The 23,143-nt window shown below is 48.1% G+C and overlaps 1 protein-coding gene across 1 annotated transcript; it reads left to right on the top strand.

The window, feature by feature from the left end:
- The first annotated feature begins 20,163 nt into the window (after positions 1–20,163).
- On the top strand, positions 20,164–21,873 carry LOC100282936 (RING-H2 finger protein ATL2C). The gene has a single exon (NM_001155841.2). The coding sequence runs from the start codon at positions 20,412–20,414 to the stop codon at positions 21,729–21,731; it is 1,320 nt and encodes a 439-aa protein (NP_001149313.2). The 5' UTR covers positions 20,164–20,411; the 3' UTR covers positions 21,732–21,873.
- Positions 21,874–23,143: the final 1,270 nt, after the last annotated feature.

Here is a 23,143-nt window from a genome sequence, read left to right as displayed (position 1 = left end):
GCGCGGAGATGACCGTTGCTCCGGAGTCGCACCGGACAGTCCGATGCAAACCGGACAGTCCGGTGAACTTTAGCGGACTAGCCGTTGGAGTTTCCCGAAGCAGGCGAGTTCCTGAGGCCGACCTCCTTTGGCGCACCGGACACTGTCCGGTGTACACCGGACAGTCCGGTGAATTATAGCCGAGTCGCCTCACGGAATTCCCGAAGGTGGCGAGTTTGAGACTGAGTCCCCCTGGTGCACCGGACATGTCCGGTGGCGCACCGGACAGTCCGGTGCGCCAGACCAGGGGTGCCTTCGGTTGCCCCTTTTGCTCCTTTGTTAAATCCAAAACTTGGTCTTTTTATTGGCTGAGTGTGAACCTTTTACACCTGTATAATCTATACACTTGGGCAAACTAGTTAGTCCGATTATTTGTGTTGGGCAATTCAACCACCAAAATTATTTGGGAACTAGGTGTAAGCCTAATTCCCTTTCAATTGTACCGAGTGGGGCGAGAGTCTTGCGAGACCGTGACAACCGCGTTTGTGTCACGGCCGCCACCGTGTACCGGAGGGAACGAGGCCCGCGGCGTTTCGGCCGGAAGCTCGATAGTGGAGACGGCGGGGAGCGTCCGAGAGGAGCCGGAAGCGGAGCACCACTTGCGCGTGGAGAAGGCCTGTGGCTCTCTACGGAGTTACTCGACCGTGGTGCTTGACCCTCGCGTGGGCTTCCCTTTGCGTAGGGGCACCAACGAGGATTAGTCGGGACCTTGCGTGGTTCCGGATACCTCGGTAAAAATACCGGCGTCATCCACGAGAGTTTGCTTCTTTACTTAGCTCTTTACATTCCGCATTTATATTAAGCATTTAAGTTTCAATCTTGTAGTCATACTTATTTAGTGTAGATTGAAACTTAGCCTTTGCGGTAGAGATAGCAACACTTAGACAAAACCTAGTTTGCACATTCTAGTTTTGATTATTTGCATAGGTTTTGCTCTAGGGATTTAATTGTGGCCTAGTTTAGTAAAAGTTTTAGAAGTCCTAATTCACCCTCCCTCTTAGGCGTCACCTGTTTCCTACAAGTGGTATCAGAGCCCGGTTTGGCTCATTTGAAACGCTTTAGCTTCACCGCTAAAAGAGCCGACGCTTTTTAGAGGAAGGGATGGATACCCATAGGCCACCACACTTCAACGGCACTAACTTCCCATATTATAGTGCTAGAATGGCTTGTTACCTAGAGGCTGTTGATCTAGGTGTTTGGAGAGTCACTCGTGACGGGATGAAACCTCTCAAGAATCCCGAGAAACCCACCACGAGTGAGGAAAAAGAAATTCATTTAAATGCTAGAGCCAAAAATTGCTTGTATGAATCTCTTAGCATGGATATTTTTAATCAAGTATTTACCTTGAAAACTGCTAATGAGATTTGGCTAAAATTGCATGAGCTCCATGACGGCACATCCAATGTCCGTGAGCAAAAACATTGCCTAGTCTTAAATGAGTATAATTCCTTTGCTATGAAAGATGATGAGCTTGTTAGAGACATGTATTCTCGTTTGAATCTAATAATCAATGAGCTCAATTCTATTGGCATTAATAAGCTAGGTGATGCGGACATTGTGAGGAAGATTATCTCCTTGCTACCACAACAAAGATATGGGAGCATCATCACCATTCTTCACAACATGGAGGACTTGAGCAACATGACCCCGACCATTGTGATTGGGAAAATCGCGGCTTTTGAGATGTCGCGAAAAATGAGTCGGGGAGATGAGCCAACTTCCTCAAGACCATATGCTTTTGCATGTGATGAAAGGAAGGGCAAAAAGAAGGCTCCCACTCCAAGTTCCTCAAGTGAAGAAGAGGAAGAAGAAGAAAGTGATGATGATAAAGATAATCAACCATGCACATCATCCTCCGAGGACGAAGAAACAATCCGACGCGTCGGAAAGGTAATGAGGATGATTCGCAAGAATAATCTAATGGGTGTGCCCCTGCAGGTCGAGGATCTTCTCTTTAACATTGACAGGAAAAAGCAAAGGAAGAGAGGATGCTTCGCATGTGGGGAGAAGGACCACTTCAGGGACAACTGTCCAAATATGGCCAAACCCAAAAAGGAGAGGAGCAAAGGCAAGGCGCTAACAAGTGTTAGAATTTGGGATGATTCTTCAAGTGAAGATGAACCTCCAAGGACGCGCAGCCACCGGTCCTCATCACGCTCATCACGGTCATCACACAAATGCCTTATGGCAAGAGGTAACAAAAGCATTCCATCCTCTAGTGATGAAAGTAGTAGTGATGATGAAGGTGAGGGAAAGCCCTCTGTAGATGAGCTTGCGAAAGCCGTAGAATTTTTCCAGGATGTCTGCACTAAGCAAAAAAGCTCAACTTAAAACTTTGAAAAATAAGTTGGTTAGCTCTCAAAATGATTACAAAGGTTTGCTAGAAAAATTTGAAACTTTTGCAAACTTAAACTGTGAGCTATCAACTAAAATTGAGCTATTAGAATCTAGTGCTCCATCCACTGCTACCGATGATAGCCTTATTAAAAGGAATGAAAAACTTAAGGCTAAGTTAGCTAGCTCCCAAGAAGCTATTAAAAATTTGCTAGAAAAAATGGAAATTCTTAGCATACACAATAATGAGCTAACTACTAAGCTAGATGAAAGGGAATTAGGCTTACACCTAGTTCCTAAATAATTTTGGTGGTTGAATTGCCCAACACAAATATTGGACTGACTAGTTTGCTCTAGTGTATAAGTTATACAGGTGCAAAAGGTTCACATCTAGCCAATAAAAAGACCAAGTGTTGGATTCAACAAAGGAGCAATAAGGCAACCGAGGGCACCTCTGGCTGGAGGCACCGGACTGTCCGGTGTGCACCGGACAGTGTCCGGTGCGCCCGTAGACTTCGTTTTCTACCCTTCGCCAGAGGACTTCGACTTCAACCCTTCGCCCTCGGGAATTCGTGGAGGCCGGCGCGCTATTATTCACCGGACTGTCCGGTGTACACCGGACATGTCCGGTGCGCCAACGAACCGCGGCCTCCGGAACTCGTCATCCTCGGGTTTTCACGACAGCCGCTCCGCTATAATTCACCGGACTGTCCGGTGTGCACCGGACTGTCCGGTGTGCCAGCGGAGCAACGGCTCTCTGCGGCGCCAACGGCTCCCTGCGCAGCATTAAATGCGCGCGCAGCGCGCGCAGACGTCAGGGCTGCCCATACCGGTGCACCGGACATCAAACAGTGCATGTCCGGTGTGCACCGGACACCTCGGCGGGCCCACAAGTCAGAAGCTTCAACGGTCAGAATCCAACGGCAATGGTGACGTGGCAGAGGCACCGGACTGTCCGGTGTGCACCGGACTGTCCGGTGCGCCATCGAACAGAGGCTGCCAGCAACGGTCACTTTTGGTGGTTGGGGCTATAAATACCCCAACCACCCCACCATTCATTGCATCCAAGTTTTCCACTTCTCAACCACTTACAAGAGCTAGGCATTCAATTCTAGACACATTCAAAGAGATCAAATCCTCTCCAATTCCACACAAAACCCTAGTGACTAGTGAGAGTGATTTGCCGTGTTCATTTGAGCTCTTGCGCTTGGATTGCTTCTTTTCTTTCTCACTTGTTCTTGAGATCACACTCCATTGTAATCAAGGCAAGAGGCACCAATTGTGTGGTGGCCCTTGCGGGGAAGTTTTGTTCCCGGCTTTGATTAGAGAAGAGAAGCTCACTCGGTCCGAGGGACCGTTTGAGAGAGGGAAGGGTTGAAAGAGACCCGGCCTTTGTGGCCTCCTCAACGGGGAGTAGGTTTGCAAGAACCGAACCTCGGTAAAACAAATCTCCGTGTCTCTCTTGCTTATTCGCTTGGGATTTGTTTTGCGCCCTCTCTCTCGGACTCATTTATATTTCTAACGCTAACCCGGCTTGTAGTTGTGTTTATATTTGTAAATTTCAGTTTCGCCCTATTCACCCCCCCTCTAGGCGACTATCAATTGGTATCAGAGCCCGGTGCTTCATTAGAGCCTAACCGCTCGAAGTGATGTCGGGAGATCACGCCAAGAAGGAGATGGAGACCGGCGAAAAGCCCACTACAAGCCACGGGAGCACTTCATCGGAAGAGTCCCGCACCAAAAGGAGGGAGAAGAAGAAGAGCTCCTCCAACAAAGGGAAGGAGAAGAAATCTTCTTCTCATCACAAAGAGAAGAAGGAAAAATCTTCTTCCCACAAGCCGCATCGGAAAGGCGACAAGCACAAGAGGATGAGGAAGGTGGTCTACTACGAGACCGACACTTCATCAACTTCTACCTCCGACTCCGATGCGCCCTCCGTCACTTCTAAGCGCCAAGAGCGCAAGAAGTATAGTAAGATCCCCCTACGTTACCCTCGCATTTCCAAACATACACCTTTACTTTCCGTCCCATTAGGCAAACCACCAACTTTTGATGGTGAAGATTACGCTAGGTGGAGCGATTTAATGCGATTTCATCTAATCTCGCTCCACAAAAGTATATGGGATGTTGTTGAGTTTGGTGCACAGGTACCGTCGGTAGGGGATGAGAACTATGATGAGGATGAGGTGGCCCAAATCGAGCACTTCAACTCTCAAGCAACGACGATACTCCTCGCCTCTTTAAGCAAAGAGGAGTATAACAAAGTACAAGGGTTGAAGAGCGCCAAGGAGATTTGGGATGTACTCAAAACCGCGCACGAGGGAGACGAGCTCACCAAGATCACCAAGCGGGAAACGATCGAGGGGGAGCTCGGTCGGTTCCGGCTTCACAAAGGAGAGGAGCCGCAACACATGTACAACCGGCTCAAGACTTTGGTGAACCAAGTGCGCAACCTCGGGAGCAAGAAGTGGGACGATCACGAAGTGGTAAATGTTATTTTAAGATCTCTCATTTTTCTTAATCCCACTCAAGTTCAATTGATTCGTGGTAATCCTAGATATACTAAAATGACCCCTGAGGAAGTTATCGGGCATTTTGTAAGTTTTGAGTGCATGATAGAAGGCTCGAGGAAAATCAACGAGCTTGGCGACTCATCCGAAGCCCAACCCGTTGCATTCAAGGCAACGGAGGAGAAGAAGGAGGAGGCTACACCAAGTCGACAACCAATCGACGCCTCCAAGCTCGACAATGAGGAAATGGCGCTCGTCATCAAGAGCTTCCGTCAAATCCTCAAACAAAGGAGGGGGAAAGACTACAAGTCCCGCTCCAAGAAGGTTTGCTACAAGTGTGGTAAGCCCGGTCATTTTATTGCTAAATGTCCTATATCTAGTGACAGTGACCGAGGTGACGACAAGAAGGGGAGACGAAAGGAAAAGAAGAGGTATTATAAGAAGAAGGGCGGCGATGCCCATGTTTGTCGCGAGTGGGACTCCGACGAGAGCTCAAGCGACTCCTCCGACGACGAGGACGCCGCCAACATCGCCGTCACCAAGAGACTCCTCTTCCCCAACGTCGGCCACAAGTGCCTCATGGCAAAGGACGGCAAAAAGAAGGTTAAATCTAAATCCTCCACTAAATATGAATCCTCTAGTGATGACAATGCTAGTGATGAGGAAGATAATTTGCGTTCCCTTTTTGCCAACCTTAACATAGCTCAAAAAGAAAAGTTAAATGAATTAGTTAGTGCTATTCATGAAAAGGATGACCTTTTGGACTCCCAAGAGGATTGTCTAATTAAAGAAAACAAGAAACATGTTAAGGTTAAAAAGGCTTATGCTCTAGAAGTAGAAAAATGTGAAAAATTGTCTAGTGAGCTAAGCACTTGCCGTGAGATGATTAACAACCTTAGAAATGAAAATGCTATTTTAAATGCTAAGGTTGATTCACATGTTTGTAATGTTTCAATTCCCAATCTTAGAGATGATAACATTGACTTGCTTGCTAAGATTGATGAATTGAATGCATCTCTTGCTAGCCTTAGATTAGAGAATGAAAATTTAATTGCTAAGGCTAAAGATTTTAATGTTTGCAATGCTACTATTTCCGACCTTAGAACTAAGAATGAAATGTTGCATGCTAAGGTTGTAGAACTTAAATCTTGCAAACCCTCTACATCTAATCTTGAGCATGTTTCTATTTGCACTAGATGTAGAGATATTGATGTTAATGCTATTCTTGATCATATGGCTTTAATTAAACAACAAAATGATCATATAGCAAAATTAGATGCTAAAATTGCCGAGCACAATCTAGAAAATGAGAAATTTAAATTTGCTCGTAGCATGCTTTATAATGGGAGACGCCCTGGCATTAAGGATGGCATTGGCTTCCAAAGGGGAGACAATGTCAAACTTAATGCTCCTCCAAAGAACTTATCTAACTTTGTTAAGGGCAAGGCTCCCATGCCTCAGGATAACGAGGGTTACATTTTGTACCCTGCCGGCTATCCTGAGAGCAAAATTAGAAAGATTCATTCTAGGAAGTCTCACTCTGGCCCTAATCATGCTTATATGTATAAGGGTGAGACATCTAGCTCTAGGCAACCAACCCATGCTAAGTTGCCTAAGAAGAAAATTCCTAATGCATCAAATGATCATGCCATTTCATTTAAAACTTTTGATGCATCTTATGTGCTTACTAGCAAATCCGGCAAAGTAGTTGCCAAATTTGTTGGGGGCAAACACAAGGATTCCAAGACTTGTGTTTGGGTACCCAAAGTTCTTGTATCTAATGCCAAAGGACCCAAAACAGTTTGGGTACCTAAAGTCAAGAACTAAATTTGTTTTGTAGGTTTATGCATCCGGGGGCTCAAGTTGGATACTCGACAGCGGGTGCACAAACCACATGACCGGGGAGAAAAGGATGTTCTCCTCATATGAGAAAAACAAAGATCCCCAACGAGCTATCACATTCGGGGATGGAAATCAAGGGTTGGTCAAAGGTTTGGGTAAAATTGCTATTTCACCTGACCATTCCATTTCCAATGTTTTTCTTGTTGATTCATTAGATTACAACTTGCTTTCTGTTTCCCAATTATGTCAAATGGGCTACAACTGTCTTTTTACTGATATAGGTGTCACTGTCTTTAGAAGAAGTGATGATTCAATAGCATTTAAGGGTCTGTTAGAGGGTCAGCTATACTTAGTGGATTTTAATAGAGCTGAACTCAACACATGCTTAATTGCTAAGACTAACATGGGTTGGCTCTGGCATCGCCGACTAGCCCATGTTGGGATGAAGAATCTTCACAAGCTTCTAAAGGGAGAGCACATTTTAGGATTAACAAATGTTCATTTTGAGAAAGACAGGATTTGTAGCGCATGCCAGGCGGGGAAGCAAGTTGGAGTCCATCACCCACACAAGAACATCATGACGACCGACAGGCCGCTTGAGCTACTCCACATGGATCTATTCGGCCCGATTGCTTACATAAGCATCGGCGGGAGTAAGTATTGTCTTGTTATTGTGGATGATTATTCTCGCTTCACTTGGGTATTCTTTTTACAGGAAAAATCTCAAACCCAAGAGACCTTAAAGGGATTCTTGAGACGAGCTCAAAATGAGTTCGGCTTAAGGATCAAGAAAATAAGAAGCGACAACGGGACGGAGTTCAAGAACTCTCAAATTGAAGGCTTCCTTGAGGAGGAGGGCATCAAGCATGAGTTCTCCTCTCCCTACACGCCACAACAAAATGGTGTAGTGGAGAGGAAGAATCGAACTCTATTGGACATGGCAAGAACCATGCTTGATGAGTACAAGACACCGGACCGGTTTTGGGCCGAAGCGGTCAACACCGCCTGCTACGCCATCAACCGGTTATATCTTCACCGAATCCTCAAGAAGACATCATATGAACTCCTAACCGGTAAAAAGCCCAACATTTCATATTTTAGAGTTTTTGGTAGCAAATGCTTCATTCTTATTAAAAGAGGTAGAAAATCTAAATTTGCTCCTAAAACTGTAGAAGGCTTTTTACTTGGTTATGACTCAAACACAAGGGCATATAGGGTCTTTAACAAGTCCACTGGAGTAGTTGAAGTCTCTTGTGACGTTGTGTTTGATGAAACTAACGGCTCTCAAGTAGAGCAAGTTGATCTTGATGAGATAGGTGAAGAACAGGCTCCATGCATCGCGCTAAGGAACATGTCCATCGGGGATGTGTGTCCTAAGGAATCCGAAGAGCCTCCAAGTACACAAGATCAACCATCCTCCTCCATGCAAGCATCTCCACCAACTCAAAATGAGGATGAGGCTCAAAATGATGAAGAGCAAAATCAAGAAGACGAGCCACCTCAAGATGATAGCAATGATCAAGGGGGAGATACAAATGATCAAGAAAAGGAGGATGAGGAAGAACCAAGACCGCCACACCCAAGAGTCCACCAAGCAATCCAACGAGATCACCCCATCGACACCATCCTCGGCGACATTCATAAGGGGGTAACTACTCGATCTCGGGTTGCTCATTTTTGTGAACATTACTCTTTTGTTTCCTCTATTGAGCCACACAGGGTAGAGGAAGCTCTCCAAGATTCGGATTGGGTGGTGGCGATGCAAGAGGAGCTCAACAATTTCACGAGGAATGAGGTCTGGCATTTAGTTCCACGTCCTAACCAAAATGTTGTAGGAACCAAATGGGTCTTCCGCAACAAGCAAGATGAGCATGGTGTGGTGACAAGGAACAAAGCTCGACTCGTAGCCAAAGGGTATTCACAAGTCGAAGGTTTGGATTTCGGTGAAACCTATGCACCCGTAGCTAGGCTTGAGTCAATTCGCATATTATTGGCCTATGCTACTTACCATGGCTTTAAGCTCTATCAAATGGACGTGAAAAGTGCCTTCCTCAATGGACCGATCAAGGAAGAGGTCTATGTTGAGCAACCTCCCGGCTTTGAAGACAGTGAGTATCCTAATCATGTCTATAGGCTCTCTAAGGCGCTTTATGGGCTCAAGCAAGCCCCAAGAGCATGGTATGAATGCCTTAGAGATTTCCTTATTGCTAATGGCTTCAAAGTCGGCAAGGCCGATCCTACACTCTTTACTAAAACTCTTGAAAATGACTTGTTTGTATGCCAAATTTATGTTGATGATATTATATTTGGGTCTACTAACGAGTCTACGTGTGAAGAGTTTAGTAGGATCATGACACAGAAATTCGAGATGTCGATGATGGGGGAGTTGAAATATTTTCTAGGATTCCAAGTCAAGCAACTCCAAGAGGGCACCTTCATTAGCCAAACGAAGTACACTCAAGACATTCTTGCTAAGTTTGGGATGAAGGATGCCAAGCCCATCAAGACACCCATGGGAACAAATGGGCATCTCGACCTCGACACGGGAGGTAAGTCCGTGGATCAAAAGGTATACCGGTCGATGATTGGTTCATTGCTTTATTTATGTGCATCTCGACCGGACATTATGCTTTCCGTTTGCATGTGTGCAAGATTTCAAGCCGACCCTAAGGAATCACACCTTACGGCCGTAAAACGAATCTTGAGATATTTGGCTTATACTCCTAAGTTTGGGCTTTGGTACCCTCGGGGATCCACTTTTGATTTGATTGGTTATTCTGATGCCGATTGGGCGGGGTGTAAGATCAATAGGAAGAGCACATCGGGGACTTGCCAGTTCTTGGGAAGATCCTTGGTGTCATGGGCTTCAAAGAAGCAAAATTCGGTCGCTCTTTCCACCGCCGAAGCTGAGTATATTGCCGCAGGTCACTGTTGCGCGCAATTGCTTTGGATGAGGCAAACCCTGCGGGACTACGGTTACAAATTAACCAAAGTCCCTTTGCTATGTGATAATGAGAGTGCAATCAAAATGGCCGACAATCCCGTCGAGCATAGCCGCACTAAGCACATAGCCATTCGATATCATTTTCTTAGGGATCACCAACAAAAGGGGGATATCGAGATTTCTTACATTAATACTAAAGATCAATTAGCCGATATCTTTACCAAGCCACTTGATGAACAATCTTTTACCAGACTTAGGCATGAGCTCAATATTCTTGATTCTAGAAATTTCTTTTGCTAAGCTTGCACACACATAGCTCATTTGAATACTTTTGATCATATCTCTTCTATATGCTATGACTAATGTGTTTTCAAGTCTATTTCAAACCAAGTCATAGGTATATTGAAAGGGAATTGGAGTCTTCGGCGAAGAAAAAGGCTTCCACTCCGTAACTCATACTTCGCCACCACTCCGAGCAACTCTCTATTCTTTGGGGGAGAAATGAGCATCAAAGAAAAGGACTTCGTCTTTGGAGAGAGTAAGAGCCCAAAGCTAAAAGACCGGACTTCGCCTTTGGTATAATCTTAACTCATTTATTTATGACCAAAGGGGAAGATAGCATTTCGAGGGCTCTAATGATTCCGTTTTTGGCGATTCATGCCAAAAAGGGGGAGAAATGAGCCCAAAGCAAAAGGACCGCACCACCACGCACCACCACCACCAAATTCAAAAACTTAGTGCTTTCAAAAAGTCTTTATCATTTGGTATCCTATTGTGTTCAAAAGGGGGAGAAAGTAGTATTTCAAAAATGGTATATCAAAACCCTCTTGAACACTAAGAGGTGGATCTCTTTTAGGGGGAGTTTTGTTTAGTCAAAGGAAAAGCATTTGAAATAGGGGGAGACAATTTCAAATCTTGAAAATGCTTTGCAAACTCTTATTCATGTACCTTTGACTATTTGCAAAAGATCTTTGAAATGGATTTACAAAAAGAATTTGCAAAAACAAAACATGTGGTGCAAACGTGGTCCAAAATGTTATATAAGAAAGAAACATTCCTTGCATATCTTGTAAGTAGTTATATTGGCTCAATTCCAAGTAACCTTTGCACTTACATTATGTAAACTAGTTCAATTATGCACTTCTATATTTGCTTTGGTTGTGTTGGCATCAATCACCAAAAAGGGGGAGATTGAAAGGGAATTAGGCTTACACCTAGTTCCTAAATAATTTTGGTGGTTGAATTGCCCAACACAAATATTGGACTGACTAGTTTGCTCTAGTGTATAAGTTATACAGGTGCAAAAGGTTCACATCTAGCCAATAAAAAGACCAAGTGTTGGATTCAACAAAGGAGCAATAAGGCAACCGAGGGCACCTCTGGCTGGAGGCACCGGACTGTCCGGTGTGCACCGGACAGTGTCCGGTGCGCCCGTAGACTTCGTTTTCTACCCTTCGCCAGAGGACTTCGACTTCAACCCTTCGCCCTCGGGAATTCGCGGAGGCCGGCGCGCTATTATTCACCGGACTGTCCGGTGTACACCGGACATGTCCGGTGCGCCAACGAACCGCGGCCTCCGGAACTCGTCATCCTCGGGTTTTCACGACAGCCGCTCCGCTATAATTCACCGGACTGTCCGGTGTGCACCGGACTGTCCGGTGTGCCAGCGGAGCAACGGCTCTCTGCGGCGCCAACGGCTCCCTGCGCAGCATTAAATGCGCGCGCAGCGCGCGCAGACGTCAGGGCTGCCCATACCGGTGCACCGGACATCAAACAGTGCATGTCCGGTGTGCACCGGACACCTCGGCGGGCCCACAAGTCAGAAGCTTCAACGGTCAGAATCCAACGGCAATGGTGACGTGGCAGAGGCACCGGACTGTCCGGTGTGCACCGGACTGTCCGGTGCGCCATCGAACAGAGGCTGCCAGCAACGGTCACTTTTGGTGGTTGGGGCTATAAATACCCCAACCACCCCACCATTCATTGCATCCAAGTTTTCCACTTCTCAACCACTTACAAGAGCTAGGCATTCAATTCTAGACACATTCAAAGAGATCAAATCCTCTCCAATTCCACACAAAACCCTAGTGACTAGTGAGAGTGATTTGCCGTGTTCATTTGAGCTCTTGCGCTTGGATTGCTTCTTTTCTTTCTCACTTGTTCTTGAGATCACACTCCATTGTAATCAAGGCAAGAGGCACCAATTGTGTGGTGGCCCTTGCGGGGAAGTTTTGTTCCCGGCTTTGATTAGAGAAGAGAAGCTCACTCGGTCCGAGGGACCGTTTGAGAGAGGGAAGGGTTGAAAGAGACCCGGCCTTTGTGGCCTCCTCAACGGGGAGTAGGTTTGCAAGAACCGAACCTCGGTAAAACAAATCTCCGTGTCTCTCTTGCTTATTCGCTTGGGATTTGTTTTGCGCCCTCTCTCTCGGACTCATTTATATTTCTAACGCTAACCCGGCTTGTAGTTGTGTTTATATTTGTAAATTTCAGTTTCGCCCTATTCACCCCCCCTCTAGGCGACTATCACTAGAAAACATTGGTAGCACCCCAGCAGCATCTTTAGTTGAAATACCTGAAATAATTAAGAAAGATGCTTCTACTTCCTGCTTTGACTTAATTGATGATTCTAACCCCTGCAACCAAGTCGTTGTTGAGAATATTGTTGTAGAGACATGTTCGGATGAGGTTGCAAAGGAAAATGAACAATTAAAGCAAGAAGTGGCTCGCCTTGACAAGGCTTTGTATGACAAGAAAGGCAAAGCCAAACAAATCCGACCTCCACAGGATAACACCACTGCGGGAGTGAACAAGCCTGTAGAGGGAGAAACTGTGATTTGTAGGCTATGCCACATGGAAGGCCACAAGTCTTTCCAATGCAATGCGATGACCGGGGATAAACAAAGGCAAAAGCTCAAGCAAAAGCCATCAAGCAAAATCTCCAACACCTACATCAAAAAGGTGAACAAAAAGGATGCTACACCATACTTAATCAAGAAGAAGAAGAATGGAAAGGTGATAGCAATCAAGTGTGAGAGCCCAAGCAACATACCAAGACACATAGTGCATATTTCCAAGTGCTCAAACACCCAAGTGCTTAATAGAATCACTCGGTGATTAGCGTAGGTGCTTTGCGAAGTGCTTAGGTTAGTTAGACCGCTTTAGCGCTTGCTCTAGGTGAACCCTAGTTAGTTGAGTGAGTTTTGTAAAACCACACAACCCCTCGGCTCTTGTGTGAGTCGTTGTAATTGTACCGAGTGGGGCGAGAGTCTTGCGAGACCGTGACAACCGCGTTTGTGTCACGGCCGCCACCGTGTACCGGAGGGAACGAGGCCCGCGGTGTTTCGGCCGGAAGCTCGATAGTGGAGACGGCGGGGAGCGTCCGAGAGGAGCCGGAAGCGGAGCACCACTTGCGCGTGGAGAAGGCCTGTGGCTCTCTACGGAGTTACTCGACCGTGGTGCTTGACCCTCGCGTGGGCTTCCCTTTGCGTAGGGGCACCAACGAGGATTAGTCGGGACCTTGTGTGGTTCCGGATACCTCGGTAAAAATACCGGCGTCATCCACGAGAGTTTGCTTCTCTACTTAGCTCTTTACATTCTGCATTTATATTAAGCATTTAAGTTTCAATCTTGGAGTCATACTTATTTAGTGTAGATTAAAACTTAGCCTTTGCGGTAGAGATAGCAACACTTAGACAAAACCTAGTTTGCACATTATAGTTTTGATTATTTGCATAGGTTTTGCTCTAGGGATTTAATTGTGGCCTAGTTTAGTAAAAGTTTTAGAAGTCCTAATTCACCCCCCTCTTAGACGTCACCTGTTTCCTACAGGGAAGTTTTCTAAAAGCGACACGAAGAATTGTCTAGATACCTAAGAGCAAGGATTACTTGGTTCATGTTATAAATGCTCTTGTGAAGTCTATTGATGAGAGATGCAAGATTGTCGCTTTAGAATTTCTCCAAGTATAATTTCTATATGTTCCGTATATGGAACCCATCAAAGATGACATATTGCTATCAATTTTATGATCCCATAGGGCACGACCATTGAGAGTTAATCATTGTGGACATACGGACTAACAAACAACATTAGCCACATACAATTCTCAATCAAAAAAGCAAGACACAATGTGTGTTTATATAGCTATTGATCAAAGAGCATCCTGTGTGTGGCTCAAGTACTAACTATTTTCCACGAAAGGGGGCCATAAAATACACTATTATAGTCCTCAAATAATGGATTTACCCGCTGCATTACAATATCTTTCTCCTTATACAAGAGCAGTCTTGATTGGGTATTTTATGTATTGTGAATGTCATACTTTAATAATTTACAATGATTTATTCAAATCGGCACAAGCTTACTAAGATAAATTTTTATCTGCATTCACGTCTTTTAGAAAAAGTCGCTAAATTAAATCTCTTCTAGGGGAAGGGAGTTGAAAGGGAAATATGCCCTTGGGCCATTTCTATAAGTGTTTTGGTGATTGGATGTCCAACACATATTGATTAAGTTCTTATGTGCTAAATGAGTGAGAAGTGAAAATCAAAGAACAATGTTTCTAGACTTAGTAAATTGTTTTTTAATACTAATGTGTTTATCTAAGTGCTAGAAACAGTGCCAAGTAAAGAAGAAAAGAGATGAAGAAGAGTTGGCTCTATACAGCCAAAACTAGCTCGAGCCTGGCACACCGGACTGTCCGGTGCCCCAAGCTGGCTCGAGGTGAACTGGCTGCTCTCGGAATCGGCCGGACGACTTCACTAAAAATCACCGGACTGTCTGGTGCGTCATCAACGCTCGCGCCCAAGTCTTCGGCGATGAACTCGTCGCTCTCAGGAATCAAATAAAGTGCCACAGCTAAAATTCACCGGACTGTCCGGTGGTGCACCGGACTGTCCGGTGAGCCAACGGCGCTCGCGGCCAACGGTCGCCTGCGTGATCAACGGGCGACACGTGGCGAAGCTAACGGTCGGATGGTTGCACCGGACTGTCCGGTGCGCCAACAAATTTGAAGATCAAACGGTCGGCTTCGCTAGAAAAGGAAAGAGATTGCGCACCGGACAGCTACAGGATCTGTCCGGTGTACCACTCGACAGAAGGCAAGAATTGTCTTCCAAGTTGATCTCCAACGGCTCCTAGCTGCCTTGGGGCTATAAAAGGGACCCCTAGGCGCATGGAGCAGCACACCAAGCATCCTCTAAGCATTCTAAGACTTCCAGACTCTGTCTCCACACATTTGAGCGATTGTGTTAGTGATTTGAGCTCTGTTTGAGTTGCGAACTCTCTGTGCTTTGTTTCAAGCTCAAGTCTTGGCTTGTGTGCATGTGTGTGCTGCGGATTTGGATCTTGCGTGTGTTGCTCTCCCATCCTTACTCTTGTACTTTCTTTGTGATCTACATTGTAAGGGCGAGAGGCTCCAACTTGTGGAGATTCCTCGTAAACTGGAAGAATACTCAAAAGAGAAAAGACCATGGTATTCAAGTTGATCATTGGATCACTTGAAAGGGGTTGAGTGCAACCCTCGTCCATTGGGACGCCACAACGTGCAAGTAGGCAGGTGTTACTTGGCCGAACCACGGGATAAAAATTGTGTGTCTCTTGTATTGCTCTTCTGTGATTATTTTGTTCGCAAGAGATCGCTTCATAGCAACTTGATTATTTCGCACTAATACTTCTGTAATCAAGTTTGTGGCTATTTAGTGTTTGATTTTACAGGATTACCTATTCACCCCCATCTAGGTGCTCTCAGGAGTGTGATCGTTTTACGAATAAAATGGAGACCCAATCTAAAGACGTTTTCGCCTATATTTCTACTAATGTAAATTTCAATTAATATGGACACCAGCAAAACTGAGGGCACCAGCTTAAAAAACCTAATATTCTTTTCTATGGATCTAGTCAATGCCAGAATTCAACCTGCTATTAAAGTGGATATTTCAGATTCCATAGTGGAATCCGCAGGCCAAATTAAATCCATGAAACAAATAGATCGCAAATCAAAATTGAAACTAGCACAATTTGTAGAACTACAAGCCTTTGCATGATTGGACAAAACAAGTCAGAATCAATTGGCAAGGAGTTGACAATTATGGAAATTACTTAAACAATCCCAATCAAGCTCTCTCCAAGTGGAAGAGTAGACGGCTACTATTTATATCAGAATAAAAGGATATCCAGATTTGTTAGAAATTAAATATGTAGAGAAATTTTTGGATGAGTTAGGTGTTTATTCGGTAAGGAGTGAATTGGAGAATATTAAATGGCTTGCTAGTTAAAATTAAATAGAAATTAATTAAATCCCTCAATTCAACTGAACAAGGCTAAAAGATACTAAACCTTGATTCAAAAATTTACTATAATTTTTATTAAGACATTCACTCAGCCAGCAGCAAGCTATTCAGTAGTAACAGCTTGACTTCGGGAACAAACGCCGTCCCTAACTCAGGCGCTCTCTCCATAACCTCGCTCTCGGCACCGCCGCCCAATGCTGTGTGAATGTCTGATGCGCCATCGGCCGCCCTCAAATCAAGAGCAGTGCCCGTCGTCGGAGCGGTCGCTCGCAGTCGCAGCGGTGCGACGTGCGCGACGAGGTCGCGCACTCGTGCTCATGACCTCAGGAGCTTTTCAGCTTTTGCCTTTGCGTGCTGCTGGCCCGTCCCCGTCGACCCGCGTGGTTGCAGCGGCATGGCCCATGTTAGTTACTGCTACTTTTGTATCGTCGGCGTATCCGGCCCGTATGCGATTGTTCCTTCAAGGAAGGATACAGTGTTGCGCATCAGCAGCTATTCTGGGCCATGGGCTTCAACCTGGCAATGGGCCGTAGCATACGTGGCTTATGTAGGCCCAGCTAGACAGCGTATGTAAGCTAATCTGCTGTACGGTAAACGCCTGAACGGCCTCTCGGCTTCAGCTCCTCTGTTCTGTTCCCCTCCGCTAGACAACAGTCATTTAGAAGCATTAGGCCCTGTTCGTTTTGTGCCGATCTAGGGGATTAAATCTTCTACAAATCAAAATCCTTTCTAATCCCTTCCAATTTATCTTAATTCCTGTAGTTTTGGAATCAAACGAACATAGCCTTAATGGTGCCAAGCGAATCTGCGGTATTCCTGTTCAAGCCCCCCCCCCCCCCCACCCCAAGGCCTTTAGCAGTTTTCATTTAATTTGATTTCGTATTGGATTGGTTTGTTTGTGCATATTCACATACTACCTGGATTTATTTTTGGAATTAAGTTGAGAGAAAACATTTCCCACCTACATCCGTCCGTGTCGATGCTCACCTAGCTCGTCAGCCAGCTCTGCTCTGGCTGCATGCGATTGCGATCTGTCGTCGGAACTGTCATTCTCAATCAGACGATGGCAAGCAAAGTTGTTCGGTCGGCCAATACGCACAAGAGAACAAGGTTAGCAGCTCGCTCGCGAGGCATGTATTATTAGGCCACCTAATCCAATTATTTCTCCCGATACCGATATCACGAGCAAACAAATTCAGGGGGGGGGCTCCACGGCTAATCACTCCTCCTGTGCATTGTACTGGCCGGCCGGCCGGCCGCGAAATACTATGAACCGGCCAGCGGGCACGGCACGAGCATCAAATCGAATTTGATTTGTGCCTACTACCTTTTTTTAAAAAAAATGAGGTTATAAGTTCCTGAGAGCATCTGTGAAAGATTAGGTTTCGACTTTGAAATGGACTTGTAGATAAAACGGCACGTACTACCTTTTTTTGCCCTGCGAACTACGGAACTAGTGATATGCTGTAGTACTACCTTTTTTAAAAAAAATGAGGTTATAAGATCCTGAGAGAGCATCCGTGAAAGATTAGGTTTCGACTTTGAAATGGACTTGTAGATAAAACGGTAGTACTGTACTTTTTTTTTGCCCTGTGAAAGAGTAGTGATATGCTGTATACTACTAGAGAAAATGACGGTTTGAACGAAGAAGTGGAGAATCCCGAGGCAATTAAACTCCCGCATTACTGCTCGTCGTCATCAGCAGCGACAATTAAGGTGGATGCGCGGGGCGCTACACACGCAGCGCAGCGAGCAGGGCTCCCGGGCCGGCCCCCGAGACGAGACCCCATGGACGGGCACGGGGGTGGCCGTGAACCCGAGGCAAGAACAGAAGACTTTGGAAGGTGAATGGAGGAGCGGATCGATGGCCTCGGTTCCAGGCCGTCGGCCCCATCTTTGCAGGGTGTGGCATCTCCGATGTCAAACACCCACCCGCCCCATAATCCGAGTCCGAGCGAGCACGGAGCATAGAAGAGAGCTGACCTCCGTACTCTGCATGGCCATGGCTCTTGCACTTGCACTTGCATTCCAGGTGGCGGCACGATTTTAGAGCTAAACTTGGCTGCGACTGCGACTGTGCGCCAGCTCAGCTGGAGTCCGGTCGGCGGAGCTGTTGTGCGCTTTTTTTTACTCGACGGCTCTACGTATCGGTGCTGTGGCGCTGTAACTTTTCTGCGATCTTCGTTTTCCCTTTCTGAACCTGTCCAAGCTTTGACCCGCGGCGGCACAGTTGGCTGGCTCGCCGCAAGCTTTGGGCCTCTGTCCAGCCAGCCAGCACCCAGCACCCAGCAGAGAGTATCACGAGGCAGAGAGCAGGAGGTTGGCTCCGCTCCGCTTGCGCGTGTCTTCTCTTGCTGCACGAGCAGGGGATTGATGGACGCTTTTGGGGCCTGACGCGGCAAAAAGGTTTCTGGAATCTGGCCAAGTCAAATCACTGAGCAGTACAGTGGTAGCAGTAAAATCCTGAGCAAATCACCGTCGCCCGTCAGCCGGTGGTCAAGTCCACCCACCGGTGCAAAAAAGAAGCATGCGGATCTGAAAGCCGCGCCTAGGGATTGGGGACCATCGGCTCCCTCCTCCGCTCCCTTTGTAAACCGTGCTCTACGGGAGGTCGGACGGGAAGATGACAAGCGAAGAGGGCGGACGATCGACGACGATATGCGCCCCAGCAGCTCCGGCGGACGATCCGGTCCGTGAAACGCCCTCCGCTCCATCGAGACTCACGGACGGCAGAGCAGGTCCGTCAGATCGATCCACTAGCCTCCTTGGCGCTAGCCGCAGACGACGTTAACTACTGCTGTTCTCTAACGGGTGACGGATCGGATATGGACAGAGATGATGATTGACGAGAGACACTGCAGCTGCGACGACGATGATGAATAGTGAGCGAGCTAGAGTGGCTAGGGCTTGCACAGAGGATCCAGAGACGGGAGAGAAGCGCACTATTGCGAATAAATTTGCCTCGTGTTTTATTATTATCTGAACAACAGGTACGAAAAAGTTGCATTGTGATGAATAATGGTTTCTCGTTCACAATGTCTAAACTTATGATGATTTCTGCCCTCGGTGTGCTACCGCTGTGTTAAATGAGCTCGAGTTGGCAACAACTGCTGGGCCACTGTTGAGCTTTAGAACTCGGTTATAAAAAGAAAAGAAGAATTCCAGTAACTTTTGGGGGCATCTTTGTTTTATATGGCCCCTGGTGGTTAACTATGCCCACCCCTATCTCTATCTTCGATCCCTGCTCGCCTAGGGGACCCCTCCCTGATCTCATTCCCAGAGCGAGGACATCACAGAAGCTGCCATGGAAATTTCACAGGCGTGCTGCTCTCCGTGCCAACCAGACCGGCCCTGGCCCACGTGTCCGCCTGCATTTCTTGCAGATCCGGCAGCTTGCGTGCCGTTCGAAACGGTCGATGGATAGATAGGTGGTGGATCGTCACGACGGCAGGAACGGATCGCCGCTCTGTGCCCCCCGGCCTCGTGACTCCATGCCGTCCCAACCCAACGCTGCACAGCACCGGTAGCGGTTGCCGGTCAATGCGACGCGACCCAAACAGGTGCAGTGCAGGAGAGGTGCTACGCACGAACACGGCTACGCTACGCTAGCAGCGAGAGGGAGGGAGGCCGCCGTATCTAGCGCACGGTGCACGTACACTGCGCTCAGCGAGAATCGACCACGTCATCTCTTTTTTTCTTCTAACTCTGCAAAGTCAACGCGGTTATATGATAACAAGCCTCTTAAACTATCTACTATACTAGGGTCCGGATCCATCAACACCAAGGAAAGAGGAGAACCAGCAGAAAACAAGAAGGTAAAAACACCGACAAAACCAAACCAGGCCCCCTTCCCAACCCTAATTAAAAAAAAAGGTAGGAGGGGGAGTCGATCTCAATTCTCAACACATCAACGAACATCAGCACGAATTGTTTGTTTCGTCTGACCTCAGCAGAGTGGCCCACACTCGCGCAGGTCACAGGTCAGGGCGGCGCTCCGCTGCTAACCCACACCACACCTAAACGCTGCCAATCTCTAGTCCTAATTGTATCCCCCGCTGTGGCTTCTCACACAAAGCTTCCCTTCCCTCTCCCCTTCCAACCTGCACAGCAACTGCAAGTACTTGGAGAGCCAGGACTAGTCCACTAGTGCTCTTTCTTTTGTTGCGTCGCCATCCACTCCACCACACCACCACCTGCCCCCGACCACCGAAAAAAGGTCCAAGAATTCGAGGACACCTCCTCCTCTTCCTCCTCCACGATGGCCATGCCAAGATCCTTCCCCAAATCGTAGCCTTTGTTTGTTCCCCCAAAAGGAAGGATTTCATTCCTTCCCGTTCCATCGTTCCGATTTGCCGTCAAGCAAATGCGAAGCGTCTCCCCTGTGATCTTCTTTCACCTTGGCGAGCTGTGCGACTGACTGGTTGATCCAGGCTGTATATACATAGGGTTAATTAATGAGCGGCGCCAATTCTTCGTTGCCGATGCCTCCGCCGCCGCCGCCACCGGCGCCCGCTGCGTCGGCGCTCGACAACGTGGAGGCCAAGATAAGCCCCAGCATCGTCTTCGTCGTGGCCATCCTGGCGATCGTCTTCTTCGTCTGCGGCCTGCTGCACCTGCTGGTGCGCCACCTGCTGCGGCTGCGGCGCCGGCGCCGCCGCGCGCGGGAGGACGCGGACAGCGTCACGGCGTTCCAGGGCCAGCTGCAGCAGCTCTTCCACCTGCACGACGCCGGCGTGGACCAGGCCTTCATCGACGCGCTCCCGGTCTTCCTCTACCGCAACGTCGTCGGGGCCGCGCCGGGCGGCAAGGACCCGTTCGACTGCGCCGTGTGCCTGTGCGAGTTCGCGCCCGACGACCAGCTCCGCCTGCTGCCCAAGTGCAGCCACGCGTTCCACCTCGAGTGCATCGACACGTGGCTGCTGTCCCACTCCACCTGCCCGCTCTGCCGCCGGAGCCTCCTCGCCGACCTCTCGCCCACGTGCAGCCCCGTCGTGATGGTGCTCGAGTCCGAGAGCGCCCGCGACATGGCCGCGTCCGCTGCTCGGGCCACCGACGCCGAGCCCAGCGCCGGGCCCGGGGCCACGCTGCCGCGGGACCAAGGAGCGGACGAGGTGGTCGAGGTGAAGCTGGGGAAGTTCATGTGCGTCGAAGGCAGCACCGCCAACGCCAACGCCAAGGCGGCGGACGGAGCAGGCACCAGCGGCGACGGCGACGTCGACGTCGACGCCAGTGCCAAGGAAGGTCTCGGTCTCGGGCAGAGACGGTGCCACTCCATGGGGTCCTACGAGTACGTCATGGACGACCACGCCTCGCTCCGCGTGGCGATCAAGCCGCCCAAGAAGAAGCCCGCGGCCTCCAAGTCGCGCCGCCGCGGCGCCATGTCGGAGTGCGAGTTCGGCGCGTCCAAGCGCGGGGAGACCTCGCTCCGCCTGCCATTCCCAGCAACGGCGCACAAGCAGCAGCAGCAGGCCGACGCGACCATGGCGAAGCTCGCCAAGGACAGCTTCTCCGTGTCGAAGACCTGGATGGTGCCGCCGACCAAGAAGGATCCCGCCGGCGAGAGGCGCGCCGTGTCGTTCCGGTGGCCGGTGAGCGGCAGGGACGAGGGAGAAGGCAAGGACAGGAGGAGCGGGAGCGAGGCTGAGTGGGACGTGGAGGCCGGGAGCTGCGGCAGCGTGTCGTCGCTGGCGGAGGAGAGGCCGTCCTTCGCGCGGAGGACCCTGCTCTGGGTCGTCGGAGGCCGGCAGCAGAGCCGAGTCGGGAGCTGTTCGTGATCAGCAGCGCACGGTTGCTCGAAGATTAAAAAAAAGAAAGCAGAGAAATTCTTTTGTGCTCTTTCGGCAGATTGGTAGTAGCGAGTAGCGGTTGCAATAGCTAGAGATTTGCAGAACCCGAAAGCTCTGAAAAATTCTTTCTTTCTTCCTGCTTCGTTTGAAAACAAGTGGCAATGGCGAGCAGCGGTGAACTGGACAAATGACGAACATCTGCAGGTCCTAAACCGCAACTAACAACAGCTTCTGAAACAGCTAGTGGGCGTTGCTGCTCAGAGATTCAGAAACCAACAGTCTGAAACAGCTTCTGAAAGAGGATCGCGATGGGAGTCCGTGTTGCCTGCTCTGCGCGCATGGAGAAAGGCGGTTTGGTTGGATCGCCGCCTGCCCTGCTGGTTCGCTGGCTCGCGCCTCGCGGTGACGGGCATGTGAGCGCTGCGTGCTGCGCGCACCGGCCACCAGTGCGCCATGGCGTGCTCCTTTGTTTGCTCCTGCTTGTAATTGGAATTCTGGCAGGGTGGCTTTCTCCTTTTCAGAAGCGGCAACGCGGGCGTGGAGTCGAGTTTAGGAAGGTGGCATGCATCTTAACCTGACCTGTAAAGGAGGGTTCGGCTATCAACAAAAGATTCTCTCCTCTGCTCCTCTGACTGCTCTAGTCGAGTATATACATTTTGATACGCAGGGTCCTGGATTTCTTCTCTTTTTTTTCCTGGATCAAATAATTCAAATGTAGTGCAAGTAGAACACACTGGTGATTCAAATGCGTGCGATGGGAATGGGGTCGTTCAGTAGGAGAACTGGTCCAATCGCTCAACCAGTGACAATCACCTCAAGCGAAGGATTTGAACGCCGGTGAGCTGTTCTTCCATTAGAGCACTAATACCAACGGAAACGGTGGAGTCCTTCAGGTCACAGGCTGTTCCAAACAGGCAGTTAATGCGCTTCGTACTACTCCAGTGCGCAGATATGGATCTCGGCATCTCGCTTTCTTAATTATTCCCGCTTTTGAACCAAACGGTGGTTAATGTGCGAGCTCGCCACGCGCTCCAAATCAAGTCAAACGCATCTAACCACGTTTACCTCTGATTAAAGTTTTTTTAACAGCTCCATGCTTTAATAAGCGATCGAAATCTGGATTTAGAGGTCACATCCATATTCATTAGAGTACTCTGTAAAATGTTGGATTTATATGTCCCCACATAATTGAGCGGTAATCACCCACGATCCACGAATACCAATACAAGTCAGTACAAAGAAAAGGCATTTATACTTTTTCTCGAGTGTATTTCTTCCTCGTTCGATTGCGGTTTGCCATCCCCATCCATGCCGCCATCTCCAGCGGAACATGAATATAACACACGCAAAACACGGTTTTAAACCATAAACTGCACTATTTGCATAGTAAATTTTAAAAT

This window comes from Zea mays, chromosome 5 (assembly GCF_902167145.1).
Source record: "Zea mays cultivar B73 chromosome 5, Zm-B73-REFERENCE-NAM-5.0, whole genome shotgun sequence".
Taxonomy (NCBI): Eukaryota; Viridiplantae; Streptophyta; class Magnoliopsida; order Poales; family Poaceae; genus Zea; species Zea mays.
The sequence above is the reverse complement of the archived record's forward strand: the minus strand, read 5'-3'. Positions and strand labels throughout refer to the sequence as shown.

Coding starts and splice junctions, on each gene's coding strand:
- LOC100282936 (NM_001155841.2), top strand. CDS start 20,412: ATGAGCGGCGCCAATTCTTCGTTGCCGATGCCTCCGCCGCCGCCGCCA.